This window comes from Pelobates fuscus, chromosome 1, assembly GCF_036172605.1.
Source record: "Pelobates fuscus isolate aPelFus1 chromosome 1, aPelFus1.pri, whole genome shotgun sequence".
Taxonomy (NCBI): Eukaryota; Metazoa; Chordata; class Amphibia; order Anura; family Pelobatidae; genus Pelobates; species Pelobates fuscus.
Genome location: NC_086317.1, coordinates 11,782,300 through 11,806,258, shown reverse-complemented (window position 1 = coordinate 11,806,258; position 23,959 = coordinate 11,782,300). Strand labels below are relative to the sequence as shown.

Genomic DNA, 23,959 nt, shown 5'->3' with positions numbered 1-23,959 from the left:
CTTGTGCTGCTTTTATTAAAATAATATCAATTGTTTTAGGAGTTATTACTGATGAAATAAAGGTCACCCATCCCCACCTTACAACAGATAAGGCATGAAGCCGGGCTGGCTGGTCTGTGCCGGTCTCGTTTTGGCAATTATTAAGAATTATATATGATCCAACGCCACCCACTTTGCACCCACTTTATTAAATTTTAAATACATGTATTCCTATCGTTTGCTGCATTTGTGTGTTAAAATATTTATTTGTGAGGATTTTTTCCTTAGAACAATTGTTTGTGGGGTTCTTCCTTTTCTTTAAAGGATTTTGTACTCTGCAGCACATTTGATACAAATTTCACCCCAAACCTGACAAATTGCTAAATGTTTGGTCATTAGGAGGCAAAGGTAGCTCTTTGCCAACTGAAATGGTACACTTTCAATACCCATGATATTTTGTTTGTCATCTTAACTTTCATTGCTAAACCCCCAAATCACATGGTATCTCCACAATAGTTACATCCACTGATAGCCCTGATCTGGGTGACCAACCTATTCAAAAGTCATCCAGATCAGTGGCTCAGGAGTTTCCTGGAAGTAATTTAATTGACCGACCGCAGGCATGGTCCCATGCCCAAAACAGTTCCAGAGAATCAGGGCTTGTGGTCAGTCTAGTTCGGTAGTCTGAAAACGAATAAGCTACCGAACAGTCAATCGTCTTACCCTGGAGCTTGTTCCCCTCATCCAGACAAATGATTTCACCGAACAGTGCCCTTCTAAGTTGTATAGAACCGAATGCAGGCGATGATGGAAGTCCAGCGGTGTTCGGGAGTTTGTGTCTGACTTTAGTACCATGAGATTCATGCCCAAACGTTCATGCGAACAAGATGGCAGCCACCTTGTGGTTATCCATAGGAATTGCAGCCACCCAGACGAACAATTCGAAAACTGCGGTCAGAAACGTTGTTAATAGGTGTTAACAAGCTCCAGGGTGGTCTCTGGTTCGTGCGGTTGTTCGAATTCTGCTTTGGGAGTTCAAAGTGTCACTGAGTAATGTCAGAAGTCCAAAGGCACAAACAGTGGGTTTTAACCGTTTTGTCACAGGGCAGGAGGCTGGCAAACGGGCTCCTCCAAAAGCAAGTGGCGAGGTTACTTTCGCCACAGGGGACATACTGTAGCTGATGGAAAAACATGAGGGCATTCTTCAGCTCTGACCGCAATGTGGTTAGGGAAGAAATATTGGCAGTGACAGCCAGGATTCAAGTACTGGAGGAAGATAACTGCTCAATGGCCCAGAGACCGCTCAATACCACTGACAACCAGGCTCAGCTACAGGCCTCGCAGCAAAAACTGGCTAATCCCCTAAACGGTGGAGGATTAAGAACTCTGCACTTCATTAGAAGATTGCTGGCAACTATCTTGCCCCAACGACAAGTGAAATCACTGCTAATCAAAAGTGGTCAACTCCTACCTACTTCAACAAAAGCACCAGCGGGAGTACCAAGAGATGTGCTGCTCTGCTTCTCGATGTTCCGCGACAAAAAGCAGGTGATGAGACACTGTGGACGCAGTCACCCCTATAATTCGAGACCTCCAGCCTCAAACCATTACAAGACCTCTGCCGGTCGACACTGGAATGGCGCCAAGCCTACATGCCCATCACGAAGCTACTCTGGGCAGCTACCATCCCGTATCGCTGGGGGACAGCTCACTCCCTCTCTGCCACTAAAGGGAGCCACACTACTGTAATCACATGTTCATAATTGTTTGCACCAGCAAAGAATGACAAAAAATCCAAAATAAAAATCTGGTAAATGTTTTGTATTACTCTTTCTCTCAGTAGGAATATGGCATTTTACAGAAGCAAAATTTCTCTACAGACTTCATAAAAACCTTAAACAGAAACATGTTTGCCAAATGGCAATGGTGTCAAATAAAAAAAAGCATTTTATCAATGACTGATTTCCTACCCCACCCCTCCTCCCAATTTCACTACATGTTTAAGAACGATGACTATAATGATTTAAAGGGACACTGTAGTCAGTAAAACAACTTTAGCTTAATGAAGCCAGTTTAATGTATAGATCATGCCTCTGCAGTCCTGCTGCTTGGTTCAATTTAGGCATTCGATCACTTTGTTTATGCAGTCCTAGCCACACCTCCCTGGATGTGACTTACACAGCCTTTCTAAACACTTCCTGTAAAGAGTCATCTAGCTTTTACACTTCCTTGATTGCAAATTATCTTTCATTTAGAATTTCTCCTGCTCTGTTACTAGCATAGTGGTGTACTAGCAAAACCATTTATGGATTTATTTAACCAATCATTAACCTGAGTAGTCCCAGAAGATTGGAAATTAGCGAATGTTGTACCCATTCATAAGAAAGGTAGGGAGGAGTCGAAACTATAGGCCAGTAAGCCTTACTTCAGTAGTGGGGAAAGTAATGGAAACCATGTTAAAGGATAGGATTGTTGAACATCTAAAAACACATGGATTTCAAGATCAGAGACAACATGGGTTTACTTCAGGGAGATCATGCCAAACTAATCTTATTGATTTTTGTTTTTGATTGGTTAACTAAAGTAATAGATCAGGGTGGTGCAGTAGACATTGCTTACCTAGATTTCAGTAAGGCTTTTGACACTGTTGCCCACAAAAGGCTCATCAATACAAATACGACCAGAGACTACTGAATATGATCTACTTGGCAGCCAGGCGAGCTTTATCCCAACACTGAATAAACCCAGAGACAACCCCACTCTCCCATGTCCGAGCAAAACTTAGAGACAACTACTTAATGGATAAAATGACGGCACAAGTCCGCAACACTACAACCACTTTTCAGAGAGTATGGGAACAATTTGAGGATTGACGTTTATATAGGAATGCGAGGAAAACACAGGACAGGAAGGGGGAGTCGCACACCCACTGCCGTAATACACGGGTCACTGACCACACTTATCCACTAGGGAACAACCTATGACAAAATAGCAAGGGGGGCGGGAACAGAGAAAACCCAGGACACCGCAACCCCACGCTCCAACGGAGCATACTCAAACAAGAGACCTCACTTGTACAAGTTACAGATTTCTTAAGATCCTTTATTATTTAGACCACTGTACATATTTCCCCAGTTTGAAGGGGGAAAAACCCCACTGACGGACGATGAATAACTACACTATGCACACGGTTCTGTGCACAGACCATAAGAAATCTAGCCTAACTGTACAACAGGAACGCTAACCATTTAACCTTTCTTTTCTGTAACCTAATCTTTACAAGAATGATGGTAACTTGGCTTCTGCGTAAGCCACATCTGAAACCGTGATATCTGTCTATCAGTGCAAACATAAAGAATTGGGGGGGGGAAAAAAGGCTCATCAATAAACTACAATCTTTAAGTTGGAATTCCAATATTGTTGAATGGGTAAGGCAGTGGCTGAATGGCAGGCAACAGAGGGTTGTAGTCAATGGAGTATATTCGAAGGAAGGTCTAGTTACCAGTGGGATACCTCAAGGATCTGTACTTGGACCCATATTTTTAAGTTAAAATTCTCTTTATCTTTACATAACAGGGTATTTGGGAGTTTTTATTGTTAATTCTATGCAATCTCCTCCTTTAATAAGGTGGGGAAAAATGCCAATTTAAGTATCTATATATTTTTTTTAAAGTTATTTATATTAAAATAATTAAGAATAAAATAAAACAATCCCATGTGCTCTGCAAGAAAGTGATGATAAATTTATACAAAAAGCACTTAACCACTACCAGAGGTTGGGGTGTGCTGTCCTACATAACGAGTGTTCTAAAGACATTAGGGTGTTGTAGCATGCCCTTACGACTTGGCTCTTCCTCCAGCCACCTACTTACTCAGCATGACTATCTGTCTGACAACCTAGTCAGTCCCTCTGCAGCCAATGCCCATGATCCATGTCACTTGATTGCGGTGACAGGCAGTCACTGCAATCACTATTACAATGCTCAAGTTTTAGATTGGATTAAATAAAATTAAATAACTTCTCCTCAAAATATTTGACGTGAAATGTAAGCCCTGTTTTTCGAAACAATGTGTGGGCGCACTTAGTATGAAAAGCAAACCTCTAACTCAAAATCTAGGTCTTATTTAAAACTTGGCCAATTTTCTATCAGGGTGTTAATAAACACACATTCCCCATTAGTGGGAGTCCCCCATTATACAAAGGAACCCCTATAAAAAAATACAGCATGAATGCCTTTGTCACAGCTTAGTGTCCCTACCTCTATCCCTTCACTACTAAGCCTTTTAAATGAAATATAAATGCAATGTTTTCATTTAGGGCGCAATCTACTAAGGTGGCAATCGTTCAATTATCTGAGGAAATGAGGCTTCTAAAACAGTATTGAATGATTCTCACATTTTATGTGAGATGAGCCCAGCAGGATACCATAATAGCTGCACTCTGTGAATTTCAAAATGGCTACGTGCTCAGCTGTGAGAATAAAAAATGTTTTGCTGGGTAACTGAAACAAGAGGTAAGGGTAGAATGTATTTAATGTACGTGGAAAACGTAGGATACTAGATCAGTGAAGGGCATTTTTTGGGGGGGGGGGCGGGGGATGACAAAGGTGGGCCACAAAGGTGCGGGGAGGGAAAGCTAATAACCATTTAATTGATAAACTTGAGTTTTTAATGATTTTAAAGATAATTACATTGTGTGCTTGGTGTTAAATAGTGATGTACCGAACTGTTTGCTGGCGAATAGTTCCTGGCGAACATAGCGTGTTTGCATTCGCCACCGCGGGCGAACACATGTGCGGTTCGATCCGCCCCCTATTCGTCATCATTGAGCAAACTTTGACCCTGTGCCTCACGGTCAGCAGACACATTCCAGCAAATTAGCAGCAGACCCTACCTTCCACACCCTCCCACCTCCCTCCCAGCATCCATTTTAGATTCATTCTGAAGCTGCATTCTTAGTGAGAGGAGGGAAAGTGTAGCTGCTGTTCATTAGATAGGGAAATTGATAGCTAGGCTAGTGTATTCAGTGTCCACTACAGTCCTGAAGGACTCATCTGATCTCTGCTGTAAGAACAGCACCCCAAAAAGCCCTTTTTAGGGCTAGAACATCAGTCTGCCTTTTTTTTTTTTTTTTTTTTTTTTTTTGTGTAATGTAATTGCAGTTGCCTACCTGCCAGCTTCTGTGTCAGGCTCACAGTGGATACTGTGCCCACTTGCCCAGTGCCACCACTCATATCTGGTGTGACTATAGCGTGCCTTTAAAAACAAAAAAAGTGTTTCACTGTAAGCTAATAGCAGTTAGTTGTCTGCAAGCGTCTGGGTGTCAGGCCTTCAGCGTGTGCTCTGCCAACCTCAGCAAGTGTAATTTGCCACTCATATCTGGTGTCTGTATAGCGTGCTTTTACAAAGAAAAAAAGGTTTTCAGTGTCCTTCAAGCGGGTGTCAGGCCTTCAGCGTGCGCTCTGCCAACCTCAGCAAGTGTACATTGCCACTCATATCTGGTGTCTCTATAGCGTGCCTTTACAAAGAAAAAACTTGTTTCACTGTTATAGATTGAATAGCAGTTAGTTGTCTTCAAGCGGGTGTCAGGCCTACAGCGTGTACTCTGTAGACCTCTGCCACTGAACATTGCCACTCATATCTGGTGTCACAATAGCGTGCATTTAAAACCAAAAAACTTTTTTCACTGTTATAGATTGAATAGCGGTTGTCTGCAAGCGTCAGAAACTCACCCCCTTGCCCGGCGTCTGGCACCTGGCTTGTCTGAACTATTAGCCCGCCAGCTTTTACCATACAAGCTGGTGGAGTCTGAGGCGTTCAAAAAATTTGTAGCTATTGGGACACCGCAGTGGAAGGTACCCGGCCAAAATGTCTTTGCACAAAAGGCAATCCCCAACCTGTACTCGACTTTCCAAAAGGAAGTAATGGCATGTCTGGCACACAGTGTTGCGGTAAGAGTCCATCTGACCACTGATACCTGGTCTGCAAAGCATGATCACGGCAGGTATGTCACCTACACTGCGCATTGGGTAAACCTGCTGACGGCTGCCAAGCATGGAATGCGTGGCTCTGCAGAGGAGTTGGTGACACCGCCACGACTTGCAGGCAGGCCTGCTGCCACCTCCTCTACTCCTCCTACTCCATCCTCTTCCATAACCTCCTCGGCTGAGTCCTCTTCTGCTGCTGCGTCTTGCTCCACATCAACGGCACCCCCCAGCTCCCCAGGTACTATTCCACATCCCGGATACGGCAGTGTCACGCCGTCTTGGGTTTGACTTGCTTGAAAGCAGAGAGTCACACCGGACAAGCACTCCTGTCCACCCTCAACGCACAGGTGGAAAAGTGGCTAACTCCGCAGCAACTGTCGGCAAAGTGGTTTGTGACAAAGGAACAAATTTGTTGGCGGCATTGAAGTTGGGCAAGTTTACACATGTGTCGTGCATGGCACATGTGTGTAATCTGATCGTACAACGCTTTGTGCATAAGTACACAGGCTTACAGGACGTCCTGAAGCAGGCCAGGAAGGTGTGTGGCCATTTCAGGCATTCCTACACGGCCATGGCGCACTTTGCAGATATCCAGCGGCGAAACAACAACATGCCAGTGAGGCGTTTGATTTGCGACAGCCCGACACGTTGAAATCCAACACTCCTAATGTTCGACCGCCTGCTCCAACAAGAAAAAGCCGTTAATGAATATTTGTATGACCGGGGTGCTAGGACAGCCTCTGGGGAGCTGGGAATTTTTTTGCCACGTTACTGGACGCTCATGCGCAATGCCTGTACGCTCATGCGTCCTTTTGAGGAGGTGACAAATCTAGGCAGTCGCACCGAAGGCACCATCAGCGACATCATACCATTTGTTTTCTTCCTGGAGCGTGCCCTGCAAAGAGTGCTGGATCAGGCCGTAGATGAGCATGAAGAGGAAGAGTTGTGGTCACCATCACCACCAGAAACAGCCTTCTCAGCTGTTGTGCCTGTTGAGGGACCCTCGTATAAAAAGGCTGAAGGAGAACGACCTCTACTGGGTGTCCACGCTACTAGACCCCCGGTATAAGCCGAAAGTGGCGGAAATGTTACCAAATTATAACAAGTCGGAAAGGATGCAGCATTTGCAAAATAAATTAAAAAGTATGCTTTATACAGCGTATAAGGGTGATGTCACAGCACAACAGGAATCAAACAGGGGAGGAGGTGAAAGTAATCCTTCTCCTCCCACGACCACACCGGCAAGGACAGGACGCTTTACAGACGTGTTGTTGAAGGAGGACATGCGGAGCTTTTTAAGTCCTACGCATCGCCACAGCCCTTTGGGATCCACCCTCAGAGAACGACTCGACCGACAGGTAGACTACCTTGCCTTAACTGCAGATATCGACACTCTGAGGAGCGATGAACCCCTTGACTACTGGGTGTGCAGGCTTGACCTGTGGCCTGAGCTATCCCAATTTGCGATAGAACTTCTGGCCCGCCCCGCTTCAAGTGTCCTGTCAGAAAGGACCTTCAGTGCAGCAAGAGGTATTGTCACTGAGAAGAGAAGTCGCCTAGGTCAAAAAAGTCTAGATTACCTCACCTTTATTATGATGAATGAGGGATGGATCCCGAAGGGACTGACAGTGGGCGATACATTCGACTAAAAAAGGCCTGATGAGATGAGCTGCCTTGGGCTAAAAATGGTCCACACGCTGCTGTAATTTAGCTCTGAATGCCGGTTGACTTGCGTGACTTATCCGCCACCAACTAGGGTTCAAGCCGCAATGTTTTAGGGCACTTTCTGCCTGGGAAACAAACATCAATTTTTCTGGCTGCTGCTACAGCAGCGGCTGCAACAATACCTAATTTTTCATGCATGTGTACATGCCTAATTTTTCGGGCCTCTGGTGCTGCACTGTGGCTTCAAAAACCGAACCAAAAAAAAGGCACAACAGGGATTAAACTAATAGGAGTGGTGTGTTAAGTAGTACTATTCCTATCTGGTGGCACATTAGATTGCACGCGCAGTGCCCCAAATTTGAAGTAGGAGGACCGACCAAACCTCTTTTTCCATCTCCCGGTTCCTAAAATCGAAGCCATATACACGTCCCCTGATAGGTCGCCAGCTCGTTATTCTCTTGGGCGCCAGCTCATTATTCTCTTTTTCACTTCACTAGGGACACTTTACTGTACTATGGGCACTTAGACCCACTCTTTGTCTTGCACAGTGTTATTCCTAGCCAGCATCTGTGATGGGAAATCAGGCAGTTATCTAAACGTTTAGATTGAGCTTAACTTAGAACACCCTTGAAGGTGTTTAAGGAGATTAGGGCTAGTTTAGAGGATTCTTCTTAGACCTCTGAGTCCTTATAGCCCTTCTACCTATCCAGCATTTCTGGAAACTAGCTAAGAGAAAGGGTGGATGTGTGTCTGTGAAACATTTAACTTTATATCACCTTATTGACACTTTTTATGACAGCATCACTACGGTCTCCATACTCTCTGCCTATACCCATCTATTTAGAGGGAATCTCCTTGCCCCTGGCAATATTATATAATACGTAATAGTATTACCATTATTACACAATTAGCCACTATAAGGGAATGAGTATAGTATCCCTTTGTTATTTATAAATGATACAATAAAGTCCATTACTTAATTTACTTTAACAAAGGGTACTAACCACGGTATTAGGAAGCATTACTCAGCTTTCCCTTTCTCCCTCTATTATACACCTATGCTCACTAGGATTTGTAGGTATCACTTTATTATAGTTGTCTAACCTTTTCCTATGCTAGTTTTAGATCTCCTTCTTGGGAGATTTTTTCTTTTTTCAGTTTATTAGCATACCTGGTTACAAGCCCTCGGTGGGGCTGGCACCACCACCTGACCACATTTCATCATTTCTTCCACTCATACCGCTTTTTCCATCTTTGAAGGGGTTTGGCGAAACAAGGAAATAGTCCTCTACTCGTAACAGGGATTAAACTGATAAGAATAGTACTACTTAACAAACCTTATAATAACGCAGAGAGAGGCAATGCAGAGAGAGGAGTCTAAAGAAGAGGAGTCAGAGGAGGAAGGTGGCTTTGAGGAGGTGAAAGACCAAACACAGCAGCCGTCCTAGGGGGCTTGTTGTCACCTTTCGGGGACCCTTGGTGTTGTACGTGGCTGGGTGGAGGAAGAGACCTTCAATGACATCCGTGAGGACAAGGAACGGGACATGGCTAGCTTGGTATCCAACCTTGTGCAAATGGGGAGTTTGCGGTTGTGCAAATGGACTGTTTGTGGTTGTTTGCAGTGCGTTAAACAGGGAGTTTGGTCTGTCACTGTGAAGCGGGCGTAACCCTTACACTACCTGATCGATACATCATACAGTAGGTCCCCCACTCATTATTTTTATGGCCAGTGACCCTATGTAGGGGGAACAGTCCCTATTCTGCTCTGTGTCCGTGTGCATCAGGGGCTCAGAGGACAGGTGTCAATCCATATGTCAAGGTGTCAATATGTCATATGTCAGGTGTCAATCCATATCCATTGTAATTTAGGAATGTTAGGTGATTTATGCCCTTTATGGATTAAAACCAGACTCTGCATCAACTCTGCATCAACTGTGCAATTTTCCATGGGAGTTTTGCCATGAATCCCCCTCCGGCATGCCACAGTCCAGGTGTTAGTCCCCTTGAAACAACTTTTCCATCACTATTGTGGCCAGAAAGAGTCCCCGGGGGTTTTAAAATTCACCTGCCCATTGAAGTCTATGGCGGTTCGCCGGTTCGCGAACATTTGTGGAAGTTCGCGTTCGCGAACCGAAAATGTTATGGGCGCGACATCACTAAATATCATTGATCTACAGGTAAAATCTAGAACCACTTCTATCGCTTCCCTACAGAATTCTGCTACCTTATGCCATAGGGGAAATATTATCGGGCAGGACCACCAAATGTGGACATAATCTGCTCTAGGAGAGGCACATCTCCAGCACAGATAATGTGTTTCTGAATACATTCTTGCTAATTTTAGCTGGAACGTAATGCCACCTATTAGTAATCTTATAATGACTCTCTGACAAGTTTAGGCAGTGTGTAGCTTTTATTACTACTCTATTTGCCCTTGTCCATTCATTTCTAGTGATACTGATTTGTAGGTCTTTTTCCCGTGATTTTAATGCTGGAAACCCCGGGATTAATTTACAATTGTTGTATAGTTTGGTACATTTTAAGAATAAGTTTTTATTACCTTTATTGTTTAAAATATTCATGAAGGATTGTAATTCCTCCGAAATATCCACTACTCTGTTCCATAAGGAAGTGCTTTATACTCAGATATGTAAAATTTTCTCTATGGGGAAGAGAGAAGATTTGTCTAATCTCTTCAAAAGGCCTGATCTGATGTTGTTGAGTTATCTGATCTATTCTATTAATACCCTTAATCGTCCATGGTTTGAGATTAAGATCGTCAATGTTAGCGGCCAAGATATTTAGAGGTAAATCAATAATGATTTTATCTGTTATTTTAAGTCTTTTTTTTTTCCACTGGGCCAGAAGATTATCTAAAATTAAACCCATATTGTCTTTCTCCTTCCTATGAATTTTCCAAAACAGAACTAAAAGGTCTGGAACTTTCGATCTCCTGGCCTCTATATTTGCCCAGGCTTCTCCCTTAGAACTTCCTTTCATAGAGGATACAATGTGAGCCAAAGAACAACATTCATATATCTCTGTGATATCTGGAACGCCCATCCCTCCCATTTTAGGCTTTAAATTAAGGAAAAAAATATTAACCCTGAGTTTTTTCCCCAGCCATATCAATTTTTCTAAAGCGGATTGGATCATAGTAAGCCATGGTTTAGACATTTTCAAAGGTAACATACACAATATATAGCTCCATCTGGGGATCAAGTAAGATTTTACTACATTTGTTCTGCCTTTCCATGATATCTCTGCAGTTCTCATATCTTTTAATTGTTTAATATTTTTCATCAGAGGCAAAATTTTATACTCTAAGATCCTATTTGGGTTACTAGAAATTTGTATTCCCAAGTATTGTATACATTTTTTTGCTCTAATATTTAATTTCTCTTCCTTATGTTTTTAGCAAGAATAGTTGTTTTATCTACATTTAACTTAAAATTAGAATTCTGTTCAAATACAACCTTTAATAACTCCTCTATTGATGTTATAGGGTCTGATAAAGTGACTAAAACATAATCTGCATAAAGTAGAGTTTTATATTCTTTAATTCCTTTAATTATTTTTCATTTTGTCTAATATCACATATTAGGAGTTCTTTATATATCAAATATAATAACGGGGAGAGGGGACAACATTGTCTTGTTCCGTTACTTATTTTAAACCACTCTGATGTTATGCCCTTCCCAATTGTTCTAGCCATTGGATAACTATATAAAACCATAATGGCATCCAAAATCCAGCCCTCAAACCCGAAAGCCTTCAGGGCTGCCTTAAGGTAGTCCCACCTGACCCTGTCAAAGGCCTTCTCTGCGTCCAATGACGGGGTCAAAATTGGGGCTCCTGACTCATGAATATTATCCAGAATGTCAACCATTGTTCTCAGTGTTATCAGAATACCTATCTTTCATAAAGTCAACCTGGACAGTTTGTAATCTTTGCCAGGATGCTTGCATAAATTTTTATATCAGAGTTTAACAAAGATATAGGGCGATAATTCTTTACATATTCCATAGGTTTATCTGGCTTTTGTATAGGAATTATATTTGCGTATAATATTTCTTTAGGTATGTCTTTTTCCTTAACTATATTGTTGAAAAGATCTTTAAGATGTAATACCAAGACTTTCTTGAACTGTTGATAAAATAAATTGGAATATCCATCCGGCCCCGGGTTTTTTTTTTTGTTTTTTTAACGAGTCTATTGCCTTCCTGATTTCAATTTCTGAGAAAGGTTAATAAATTTCAGTTGTTCAATCGAAAGTTTTTTCAATCTTTTCTTTTGAAAATATGTCTAGATTATTTGCTTGGTTAGGTAAATTATATAGATCTTGATAAAAATAATTAAATGCTTTACCTATTTTTTTCTGGTTTTAATTGTAAACCTTCCTCTGTATTCCACTGTATTGACATGTTTTGTTTTTTTTTTTTACCTTTGATCTTATTTGTAAGCATTTTAGTCACCCTATTACCTCTATGATACCATTTTATTCTTAAGTATTCCAGTTTTTTTGAGGTTTGTTTGAGTAAAATTTCATTAATTTTATTCTTTGTTTTCTTGCTTAGTTGTATGGATGGGTTGGTTTTTATTAGATTTTGTGAATTCGGAAAGAGAAATGTATAATTCTGTCAAAGGAAGCTTCCTTATTTTTTTTTCTAATTGAGACCATTTTAATAAGGTGTCCCCTCAAAACTACCTTATATGTACACCAAACTATTGCGTCTGAGGTGCCTTTATTTTTATCTTCAAAAAAAAATTCGTTAAGTCATTTATAATTTCAATATCTTGGGCGTTTTTTTTTTTTTTGGTTTTTTTTTTTAATTCTTTATTTTGGTTGTGCACTGATTGAACATACAGCCGGTGTGTGCCACAACAGCGACATCCGGTAGAGAAGGAAGACATTAGTATGACACGTTATGGCATTAGATATACAGGCACTTTTTTTTTTTTTATACTATTTGAAAACAGTAGTTCAGGATCACGATTGGGTTTTAAAAATGGTAACATATGACACATGACATGGATAAACAGATACAGAATAAACTGATGCGGGGAGCATGCCTTGTGTATGGAAGTGTACAACGAGTGTTAACTAATAATGCATGTAAACAGATCTAATTACAGGCTGATTCGAACCTATTTAGGCATATTGGATTAGCTGTAGTGTGGTACAGGCTAAATGCATGTCTCACATAGAACATAGTATGTTAGAGTAACTAAGCGTGATCTGAGTTAAGCGCATGTTTGTTAGGTCATGCTAAACTAGTTACAAGCTAAGTTGGCAATACATAGCAGGTTATGGGATCACTGGCAGTGATTTGGACAGAGAATCGACGGCTGTGCTAGTGCGGGGTAATCATTATGGGTTAAACAAACAAGTGCCAATAAAGAGATCCATCTTATCAAACAGAACTAATAATAAAACTAATGATAAAGATGTGCCCTGGGATCCCCCAGGTCACAAAGTCCCGCTCTCATCAAGTCGGCAGGTTTGAGTGTCTGCCCTGGAGGTCGTGAGTTCCTGCAATGTCTTTGGGCATTTGTGTGAGGTCCCACGGTCAATCTAACATCCCGGTTCACCCGATGCCTCTTTGGTGCTGCTGTTGCCCGCGATGGTGCTTCATAGCATAGCTATCGTGCGGGTCTGTGTGGGATCGGTCAATCAGGCCATACCGCTTGGATAGGGTCACTCCTGCCGCTCTGGGTACCTGATGCGGTCTGGAACTTGGCGTCGATGAACCCTTCCACTGTGTGGATTTGCTTGGGAAAGGTAAGTGCTTTACCCTCTGCCGTCTCCTGATTACGGCCATCTCGGGCCATGTGTTTCTGTTCCGAACCCGTGGGGTTGGAGGGGAGCAGCTCCGATCGAGCCCTCCGGCGTGGTGCCTCACAGAAGGGGCTGTATGCATGCGGGAGGGTTGATGTGGTAGTAACCCTGGGATAAGTCCCTGTGTGGGATTTAGGCGACTCACCCGTGGTGAGTCCATGAAATCTCTATGGACCCTAGAAATAAATCTAACCTAGAATATGTACAATGAGCTTTAGAAAAGCAAGTAAAATCTATTTCTAGGGGGGGATTAATCCTCCAAAGATCCAATAAACAATATTTTTGTATTAGACATGAAAAATGATTTGATGAATTCTTACAATTTTTATCTTGAGTAACCCCTGATAATGAATTTCTATCTAACATTCCATCTATGATACAATTAAAATCTCCCCCTATAACAGTCTTACCTTTTTTAATTTTATCTAATTTAATCAACACTTTTTGTATAATTTGAACAGCTTTAACATTCGGTGCATAAATATTGGCAATAGTAAATTCTTCATTTTGTATCTTACATATTACTAAAATATATCTTCCGTTCTCACCTAGATCTTGATATCTAAATCATTTGTAGCCAAAAAGGCGACCCCACATTTCTTTTTGCCCTCTAATGAGGAACAAAGTTGGATTTTAAAACTTTTTGGGATGAAGTGACTTATATCTTGTTTTAACCAATGAGTCTCTTGTAACAATATGACTTCCGCTCCCTCCTTTTTAATGAATTGAAATACCATGGCTCTTTTATTTGGGTTATTTAGTCCCTGTGCGTTTTAATATCATGAACTTAACCATAAGGTGTCATCCTGTAGCTCACAACTATCTCTCAGCATTATACAAACAAAAACAAAAAATATACATAACATATACACCAATTACAATCGTATTGCCTTATGAAAACTAAACATGAGGCATTTCACAACAACAATAATAAAATCCATCTCCACTCCCTCTTAGTGGAGATCAAATAACACATCCCGTAACCCAGGGTATGTGAACCAAACTCCAGGTTAATATGGAGTTGTTTGGGGGAAATATAAAGAAAGCCCTCCTAAAAAGTATTGCAGACTAATCTTATAAGCCTTATTCTACAGTGGTCTCTATAGAAATGGGGGGGAAAGAGTGATCATAATACTATATATGAGGGGAGAGGAAAGCTTTCCCCACTTCCCTTTGTCTTTTTCTTTCTCATTCCATCTCTTCTACTACTAATTACTTCTTTTATTAGATGTTGGAAAAAAATAAATATATATTTTTTAGAATAAATAGTGATATAGATATATTTTATATAGTGAATATTTCAACTAATTGTTATACCTTTTTATATTAAAATTATCATCACCATGTAACTAAGGATGTCTATTCTCCAAAAAAATTAATTTGTATCTTCTTTATCTTTTGTGAACAACTTGTTTTAGGATGAGAATTAATTTCCCCTCTTTATTATATTTGTGATCTTATTTGTGTAATCCCTTTACATATATGTGTATATATCGATTACTACATAATCTAATATGTTTATATACACCTTAAGAATAAATCAACCCCTTCAACCTATCTTATTAGTCCTCTTTATGTTTTAAACTCTCTCCCTTATTAACATTCTTTTCTCCCCTTTTGTTCATTTACTCAAATTATTGATCACTCCTCCCTTACTATGTATAGACCCCCTGTAACCAGTTCTTAGCGGAGTCAGGATTGTCAAAAGATAGAGTTTTTGCATCAAGGATTATTATAAGTTTCCCTGGGAAAACCCAAAAGTGTTTGCCATTATTTTCTCTTAGAATCTCCGTCACTGATGCAAATAGCCGTCTTTTCTTCCTTGTTTGATAAGATAAATCTGGAAGCACTTTAATATTCAGGTACTCTTCTTTCTTGTTTCCTTGCTTTGCTGCCTTTCTCAGTTCTTCCCTGAATAGGTAGGAATTGCAGCATTTCATAACGTCTCTTGGGGTTTCCATAGTCGGGTTTGGAATTCTGTGAAATCTTTCTGGATACCCAAAAAAAAAAAAAAAAAAAGATTCTATAGTCTTTAATTTTATCTTGACTTATATTTTCTGGTATATTCCTCAATCTCAGATTATTTTGCCTTGATCTGTCCTCTAAATTATTTATTTTTATTTCCAAGTCTCGAATCTTAGTTGTAATTTTCCTTGCTCTTCTTGTTGTTTTTTTATTATGGAGTCAATGAGATCCAATTTTTTTTTTTTCCCAACTCGATTGGCCAAAGGATTAAGCTCTTTAATGTCCCTTTTTAGATCGGCATTATTATTAGAAATGTCCTGTTTTATTGCTATAAATTGCTGATCTAAACAGCTTTTGAGAAAATCTGGCGTAACCTGTGGGTTTTCTATTTGTGATGTTTCTCTTTGAGCTTTTTTTCTTTCTCTCCAGTTATTGAACTGGTTTCCTTTATAGACATTTCTATCAAGGGTTTATCCGTTCGGGATGTGTAAAAATTTTTTGAAAGTCTTTCTTTTTTCTGTTTTAGAGTCCTTTCTTTCTGACTTTTCTTTGTGCTATTTTTCTTTAATTAGGATCGATTTTTGTTCTTGATTCCTCCTGGTTGACATATTTTTATTATTACATGAGAGCTTTAAATCATCTTCAATATTTTCAGAACTTATTGACTCGTTCCCATATTTGGGCTACACGATTTATTCAGACCTTTAAGCAGAGGGGAGACGTGACTGCTTGCAGAGCAGGATTTACGATGATATATTATCAGCAAAGGGGATTTTTCCTCACTTTTTTCTCCCCTTGTTTCTTTCCTTCCTCTTTCCTTCTCTCCTCCTCCTTCTTTCTTTTTTTTTTTTTTCTTCTTTCAAAAAACTTGATTCTGTATGTCACGTTCCTCCTTTAGTGTTTGAATTATTTTCTTCGTAGATCAGACATTTATTCATGTGCTTTTCATAAAGCCATACCTTTATAAGAGATTGTTTTATGTCTTTGTTATACTCAGCTGTTATAATCCGCTTTCGAAGTGTCTTATCCCTTTAAGAAGCGATCAAACACAACACGCACCAGAACAATAAAAAAAGTAGTTTCCCTTTTTTCTCCATCCTTGAGAGATTAATTCTGAATGCCAAATTCACTCTTTGCTAATTAAGTTTCTTTCTCAAAGTGATTGAATGATCTTTCATGTATTTTCATAAGCCCAATGTTTGGTTCGATTTAGCTTGCTATAATCAGCTCTATACAGCATTTACAATGAACTTTCTTTTAAAGTCAGCACATAACAGACCCGGACAGATATAAGGAATAAGTCACGAGATCAAACCTGCACAAACTTTATGATAATTCAAAACAGGATCAGTCACTTGTATAATTTAGATATTTTATGTCACACACAGATTTGTTTCTCACCAATCTTCCATGAGTTGCTACCAATAAATATGATCTTTTCATCACAGGGACTCTTTAAGCTGTCATTGCGCCATCCTCTAGTTTGCCGGTTTTTCTCCACTTTAATTTTTTACTCCATGAGTGCTTTTATTCACTCATAAAATTTCCAGAGCCTGGTATAAAGATAATTTGTTGTCGGTCTGAGTCCCCTTTCTTAACTCTGTTTCCCACAGGTTTTAAAGTTATTTCTTGTCTATCAAACTCCTGTATGGCGCTGAGACTCCGACATCCGCTCGTCTCTCAGCGGGCTTCTCCTCCTCCAGACGTACGAAACGTTCTCGCGTCCTACATCACCCCTGTTTATGCCAGTTTTCAGTTTTTTTCATGGGGCAATGTTTGGGGGGGAAATTGTTGAGTAATATCTACCTCAAATTTGTTTCTTCCTGTGGTCTAATTTTTTTTTTTTTAAATGTAAGCATATTTTAACGCTAATAAAATTACCCATGATCGTTTGGTAGGCTATCAGTGTGCTTTGCAAGTTTGTAGGAGTCCCCTATTTGACCATATGCTTGCAATCTGGGATCTCGAATCCACAGTCAAAGCAATTCAAATTGTTGAATCAGACACTTATTAGGATGGGTTCACCCTGGGTGAGAGCTGAGTGAGGTATGTTGCCAGTGGGCACTTACTGTCACTGCTGTGATACAGGCGAGCAAAACTGCAGGGGGATGTTTTCCTGTTTCTGGGGGGAGACCGTGCTTCCATTCCTGGTGGTGAGTGAACTCTAGACTGAGGCTAGAGTTTACTCTCGCGAGATCGGGGGCATTGCCATGGCAATACTCCAAATCTCACGAGAGGAACCCGGCAGGGCTGCAAGATCGGGCTCCGCCCAGTCCTTTGGTTTCCCTCCCCAGTCGGCGGCCATTTGTTAGTGATAGTGGGCCGGTGAGGGAGATCTTTGATCTCCCCACCAGCCCGTCATGGAATGCAGCAGGGCCGGCACTCTGATAGCGCGGGCCCTGCATAGACTGGCAGGGGAGATCCTATGATCTCACATGCCGGCCTTGGCCCATGGCCACCGCAGCCCACCGGGCATTTGCCCGATGGCCAGTCCGGGCCTGTTTCCCAGTGTCACCTAGTGTCCCTCAGGATCCCCCAGTGTCCCAATGTCTGTCTCCTCTAGTGTCCCTTAGTGTCTCGGTGTCCCCTAGTCTCCCAGTGTCTGTCCCCATGTCTGTCTCCCAGGATCCTCCCTATGTCTGTCCCCCAGGGTCCCCAATGTCTCTCTGGGTCTGTCTCCCAGAATCCCCCAGTGTCCCCATGTATGTCTCTCCCAGGATCCCCCAGTGCACCAATGTCTCTCAAGATCCCCCCAGTGTCCCTATGTCTCTGCCACGGTGTCCCCATGTGTCTGTGTCTCCAATGTCCGTCAGGGGGGACCATATGTCAGGGGGGACACAGACATGGGGACCCTGGGGGACACCAGGGCCGGACTGGGGATACAAAGCAGCCCTGGAAAAAATATATGCCAGCCCCATAAGTCATTGTGCCATATATTGTCGAATGTAATATGTAAGGCTATATCTCAAATATATATTGCTTTTTCTAATATAAAATATTGGTCCTTTCAGAGTAAAACGTTTAATTATACAGTAAGCATACTCACATGCAGACACAGACCAGTGGCAGATCCGGGGGGGGAATGGGGCAATTTCCCCCAAGAAAACCGACTGTCTCCCTCTCCCCTGCCAGCACATGCAGGTGCTAGCCCTGCAATGTGCCTGTGGACCGGAGGGGAGATCAGAGATCTCCCTCCTCAGTCCGCAGGCACTGTGCTGGCAGCCGGAGAGGGAGAGGGAGAGAGAGGACCTGCAAGCTCTGCCTGCAGCTCCTCCGGGTCCTCCTCTCGCGAGCTTGGAGCGTTGCTGTGGTTACCACGGCAACGCTCCAAATCTCGCGAGAGTGAACTCTAGCCCTGGAGCGCGGGCTAGAGTTCACTAACCACTGGGACCAGTCACCACCAGGGATCCAGAATGTCCCCCCCTCCTCCCAGTAAAGGTAAGAAGGGAGGGGGGACATAATTAATATATATATTATAAAAAAAAAAGCTCCCCTCCCCTTATCACACACACTCTCTACACACACACACAATGCCCCCCATACACACACACACACTGCCCCATACACTGCCGCCCCGTACACACACATTGCCCACACTCACACATACACTGCAATACTCACACACACACACTGCAACTGTTACACACACATACTGTCCCACACATACACTGCATCCCTGACATACACTGCCGCCCTCACTCACACACTACAACCTTCACACACACACACTGCTCACACACTGTCGCCCACACACACACACACACACTGCACCCCTTACACATTGCACCACTCACACACACCACTGCTCCTATGCCCTACTACAGCCCCATTTCCCAGCAGACCTCAGGTAAGTTGTCAAACTGTTCTTAAATGGTTTGACTACTTACTCTGGGAGGGGGTCCTGGCACTATTGACACCATAACCACTACACTGAGCTGTAGTGGTTGTGTCTGGATTATTTCTTTAAATAATCTACAAGTGCCCCTCCCGAGATCAGGCTCTGGATCCGCCACTGACACAGACAAGCTCACTGACACAGACAAGCTCACTGACACACAGCCTCATAGACAAACAATCTCACTGATATACATAAGCTCATTGACATAAAAACGCAAGCTCACTCACTAGCAGGCGCGCACACACACAGCTTAATGTAGTGGTTCTGGTGTCTATAGCCTGTCCCTGCAGGCTTTTCAATGTAAACGATCACTTTTCAGAGAAAAGGCAGTGTTTACATTGCTTCCTAGTGACACTCATGCGGTCACTAGAGGGGCTTCCTGTGTCAGTGCGGATTAGCTGAGATCATCAAGCTTGATGATCTCAGCCATAGAGGCAGGGCCAGTCGAGGGGACACCAGCACGATGTTGGGAGAAAAAAAGGTGAGTAAACACACACAGACACACACACATACCTTGACACACACACCTTGACACACACACACACCTTGACACACACACACACACACCATGACAGATACACAGGCGCGCACACACACACCATGACACACACCATGACAGACGGACAGACACACACGCACCATGACACACACAGACCATGACATAGACAGACACACCCACACACACCATGACACACACACACACCATGACACAGACAGACACACACACCATGACACACACACACACCATGACACAGACAGACACACACACCATGACACACACACACACCATGACACAGACAGACACACACACCATGACAGACAGACACGCACACACACACTCCCACTGACACACACACACACACATACACTCCCACTGACACACATAATTGTTGCTACCTGTGGGCAGACAGATGGGTGTGCTGGCGGCCGCAGGGGGAGCTGTCTCTTCTGGCAGCCGCGGGGGGAACTGGCTATCTCTGTCTCTGCTCCCCGCGCAGCTTAATGAGACAGGGGAATATGACGTCATATTCCGGCCCCATTAAGTAGTGCGCGGGGGAGCAGAGACAGAACAGCCAGCTCCCCCTGCGGCCGCCAGAAGAGCTCTCCCTGCTGCCGCAGGTCACCTAGATATCTCCCCAGCCCCAGGTGCTGACGGCCCACCGGGAAATTTCCCGGTATCCCGGTGGGCCAGTCAGGCCCTGGGGGACACAGACTATATTTGTCTCCCAGGATCCCCCAGTGTCCCCATGTCTGTGTGCCCCCTGTTACAGACTGACCTTCCCCTTGGGTACATTATATGGGACAGTCAGCAATATCTTGGGATAGTACAGGCTACAGTTAATATTTGCTTATCTTTCTAAGGAACGCTTGGTAGGGATGTCATTCTGTTGTATGAAGTGCCGATTCTTTCATTTTAGCAGTGGGGGTGTGGCCAGGGCGAGGCGGTTATAACAAATATTAGGACACTTATATTAATCTTTTAGAACACCACTGATTTCACAAACATTTATTGTAGTTTAAAGACACATTACTGGGAGTAGTATTGCTGCGGAGCTCTGTTATACACTCACTGCACATTACTGGGAGTATTATTGCTGCGGAGCTCTGTTATACACTCACTGCACATTACTGGGAGTATTATTGCTGCGGAGCTCTGTTATACACTCACTGCACATTACTGGGAGTATTATTGCTGCGGAGCTCTGTTATACACTCACACATTACTGGGAGTATTATTGCTGCGGAGCTCTGTTATACACGCAGACACATTACTGGGAGTTTTATTGCTGTGGAGCTCTGTTATACACGCAGACACATTACTGGGAGTATTATTGCTGTGGAGCTCTGTTATACACTCCGACACACCAACAATAAGGAGCTCCTATGAAAAGAGGGACAGAGGGATTTGGGTCCAAATTATGGACATACGAGGTATTAACTGGCAATACCGAGACTGACACATTATGAAGGACTGTTTAATAGCTTTAAAAAAGTTTAACTAGAAAAGGATCCGCCCTTCACATAAGTCTCAATAGAACAATGCAGCCTGGAGCTATATTTAGCCTCGGTTGATGCATTTAGTTGGATTTCAGTAAATTGCTAAATAGCAGTTTCAAATTATTTCATTTACTGATGTGCAAGGTTTATAAATGTAGGCAATCCTTCAGTGAGCTAGTTCTATTGGAAGACCATCCCTCTGGGTGGAACCAGGGACACGAATCTTTAAACTGGCCCGCTTCTTTAACCCCTCCTATGGACATCCCCCTAAACAGGAACTTGGGAGGTTATGAATATCTGACAATCTTGCCTGGGTGTGTATATGTATATTATACTGTGCTGTAGAAAATAATCATCTGGGTACAGGTTTCAGCTTAAAGCTCTTGGATATCACGCTAGTGTGATCTTTTAGTCCTCACACTCATGAGGTAAAAGTTGACACCTGGGTCTTCACACGGTCTGTTCACTGGTTTTTTGCCTTGGGCTTTGCATTTCCCTAATCGTCTGACCTCTTGATTTCAGGTTTATGTTGGCGGTAATGAGTTTGTTCATGTGAAGGTCCACAAAGATATCGAGAAGAACGTCCACCTTATCTGTTATGTGAGTGAGAAGACTGGAAGTGCTCCAATCATGTACTTCTGAGATCCAGACCTGTCCTTCCTGTGAAGTGGGAGAATACTGTATATAGGCATCCCGATGGCCTTGATTCCTAGTCTATCGTGATCATAATACTTTATATTAATAAACTATAATTTTAACAATTTTACGTTGTCATTACTACAGGTTGAAGTATCAATATTTCATTGTGTAGGATGGAACTGCTAGAGGTGGCATCTGATTGGATAATTAAGAGATGTGGAGTCTGTCTAGTGGGGGTGGGGGGGGGAATACTATTTAGGGTGAGATTTACCTGGAGCAGAATGCAGCCGCCCTTCAATAGAATAGGAAGTGTTCTTAGTGACCTCAAAACTGTAAATGCTTTAAAGGATCACTATAGGATCAGGAACAGAAACGTGTATTCCTGACCCTATAGTGTTTAACCCACCATTTAAGTGGCTTGTCCCCCTATAAAAGTTTAAAACTCCCCTTTTTACCAGCGCCGCACTGGCTTCACCCCCTTTGTGACATCATAAAAATTGCTGATTTCTGGCCAATCAATACCTCCTCATAGAGCTGAATTGAATTAATGCATCTCTATGAGGAAAATTCAGCGTTTCCATGCAGAGCGTGGGGACACTGAATGGCAGGGCTGCTTACTATGCAGCACTGAGCCAGGAAGCCCCTCCAGTGGCCATCTGAGGAGTGGCCACTTGGAGGTGTCCCTAGGGGCAATGTAAGCACTGCCTTCTCTGGAAAGGCAGTATTTACATGAAAATGCCTGAAGGCAACGATTATACTCACCAGAACTACATTAAGCTGTAGTTGTTCTGGTGACTATAGTTTCCCTTTAATCATTGGTAAGTGTCATGGTAGGGTAATACAACAAATGTCCAGGAGCGATTTTGCTCACATATTACTGTGGGTGCAATTATCATGCCCCTAGCTGGCACCAGACATGGCATTCCCTGGCTTACTATAGGTCTATGGTGACCACTATCAAAGAACAGCCAAAGTCCAGTCACCAAACCGCTTACTTAAATTTTAACTTTGTAACTTTTTTTTTTTTGCCTTCCTCTTCCAAGATGTCCGTTTGATAATTAACCTGTCACCCAGTGGTCTATGAACACCTGCCATTCACTCAGTGATTGGTTGTGGGAATTGTCAGGAATTCAGTGTTCTGTTTCACTTTCCGCACACCCTGAACACGACTGTATTATCAAATAGATTTCTTTACAATAAATTCTAATTTTTATGGAAATTTCAATCCTCTTTGAAACTTTTACTCCCTTTTTTTGTGATTTCTTAATCACTTTTCAGAATGCTTTGATAAATTGTCCCCAGTCTCAATAGTTGGATTATGGAATTGGAGACCAACTGGACACAAACTAAAGTACGGTCGTCTCCTCTAATATATTTAATTTTATGTAACAGACTCTAGAGCCATACATGTAGCTTGGGTCAATGTTTGTAAACCGTTGGAGGTACTCCTTAAAGTGGGAATTCCAAAATTAATGGGAAAAAAATTTTTTGTAGGTGGAGTGAAATTTGTCTCTGTGGGTTTTTGGACAGATTTTGTCCATGCAATTGTTTCAGGGAAAAATATTCAGCCAATCTAAAGACACTAACCTTTTCCACTCGGTGTACTACAAAATGTATACAAAACTTAGATATTGCTGTACAATTTGATTTGTTTTCTTTACAGATAAAGTGATAAAACTTAACAAGGCAAAAAAGGAGCAGTAGTAAAAAAAATAATCTATATCCACTTAATAAACACTATCTTATTCCGCTTCCCCAACCCCATTGGTCACTTTTACTGACTATGTAAATGAAATTGACATTTAGTGCGTATCTCTTGTAATGGAGCTCCTTGGACGCCGGCTGGGTACCTCCACCAAGGGCCGCTTCCTAGCTGGAACAGGGGACAAACCGAAGCACTTCTGCCCACAGTTGCCGTGGCTTGACTGGAATCCTCCTGGAACGGCTCCTTCCTGGAGTCGAATGGGGAATTAGCTCTAGTCCTTGCAA

General features: G+C 42.3%; 2 protein-coding genes across 4 annotated transcripts in view; both read left to right on the top strand.

The window, feature by feature from the left end:
* LOC134601775 (cystatin-A-like) overlaps window positions 1–22,020 on the top strand; it is a 104,534-nt gene extending 82,514 nt beyond the window's left edge. For all 3 annotated transcript variants that reach the window (XM_063446279.1, XM_063446277.1, XM_063446283.1), the window contains exon 4: window positions 21,854–22,020. In XM_063446279.1, the coding sequence (XP_063302349.1) occupies window positions 21,854–21,973 (120 nt within the window). In that variant the 3' untranslated portion in view covers window positions 21,974–22,020. The remainder of the gene's footprint in view (window positions 1–21,853) is intronic.
* Window positions 1–23,959, top strand: part of LOC134573755 (zinc finger protein 850-like) — a 788,930-nt gene that overhangs the window by 67,723 nt on the left and 697,248 nt on the right. The gene's annotated exons all lie outside the window — the stretch shown is intronic.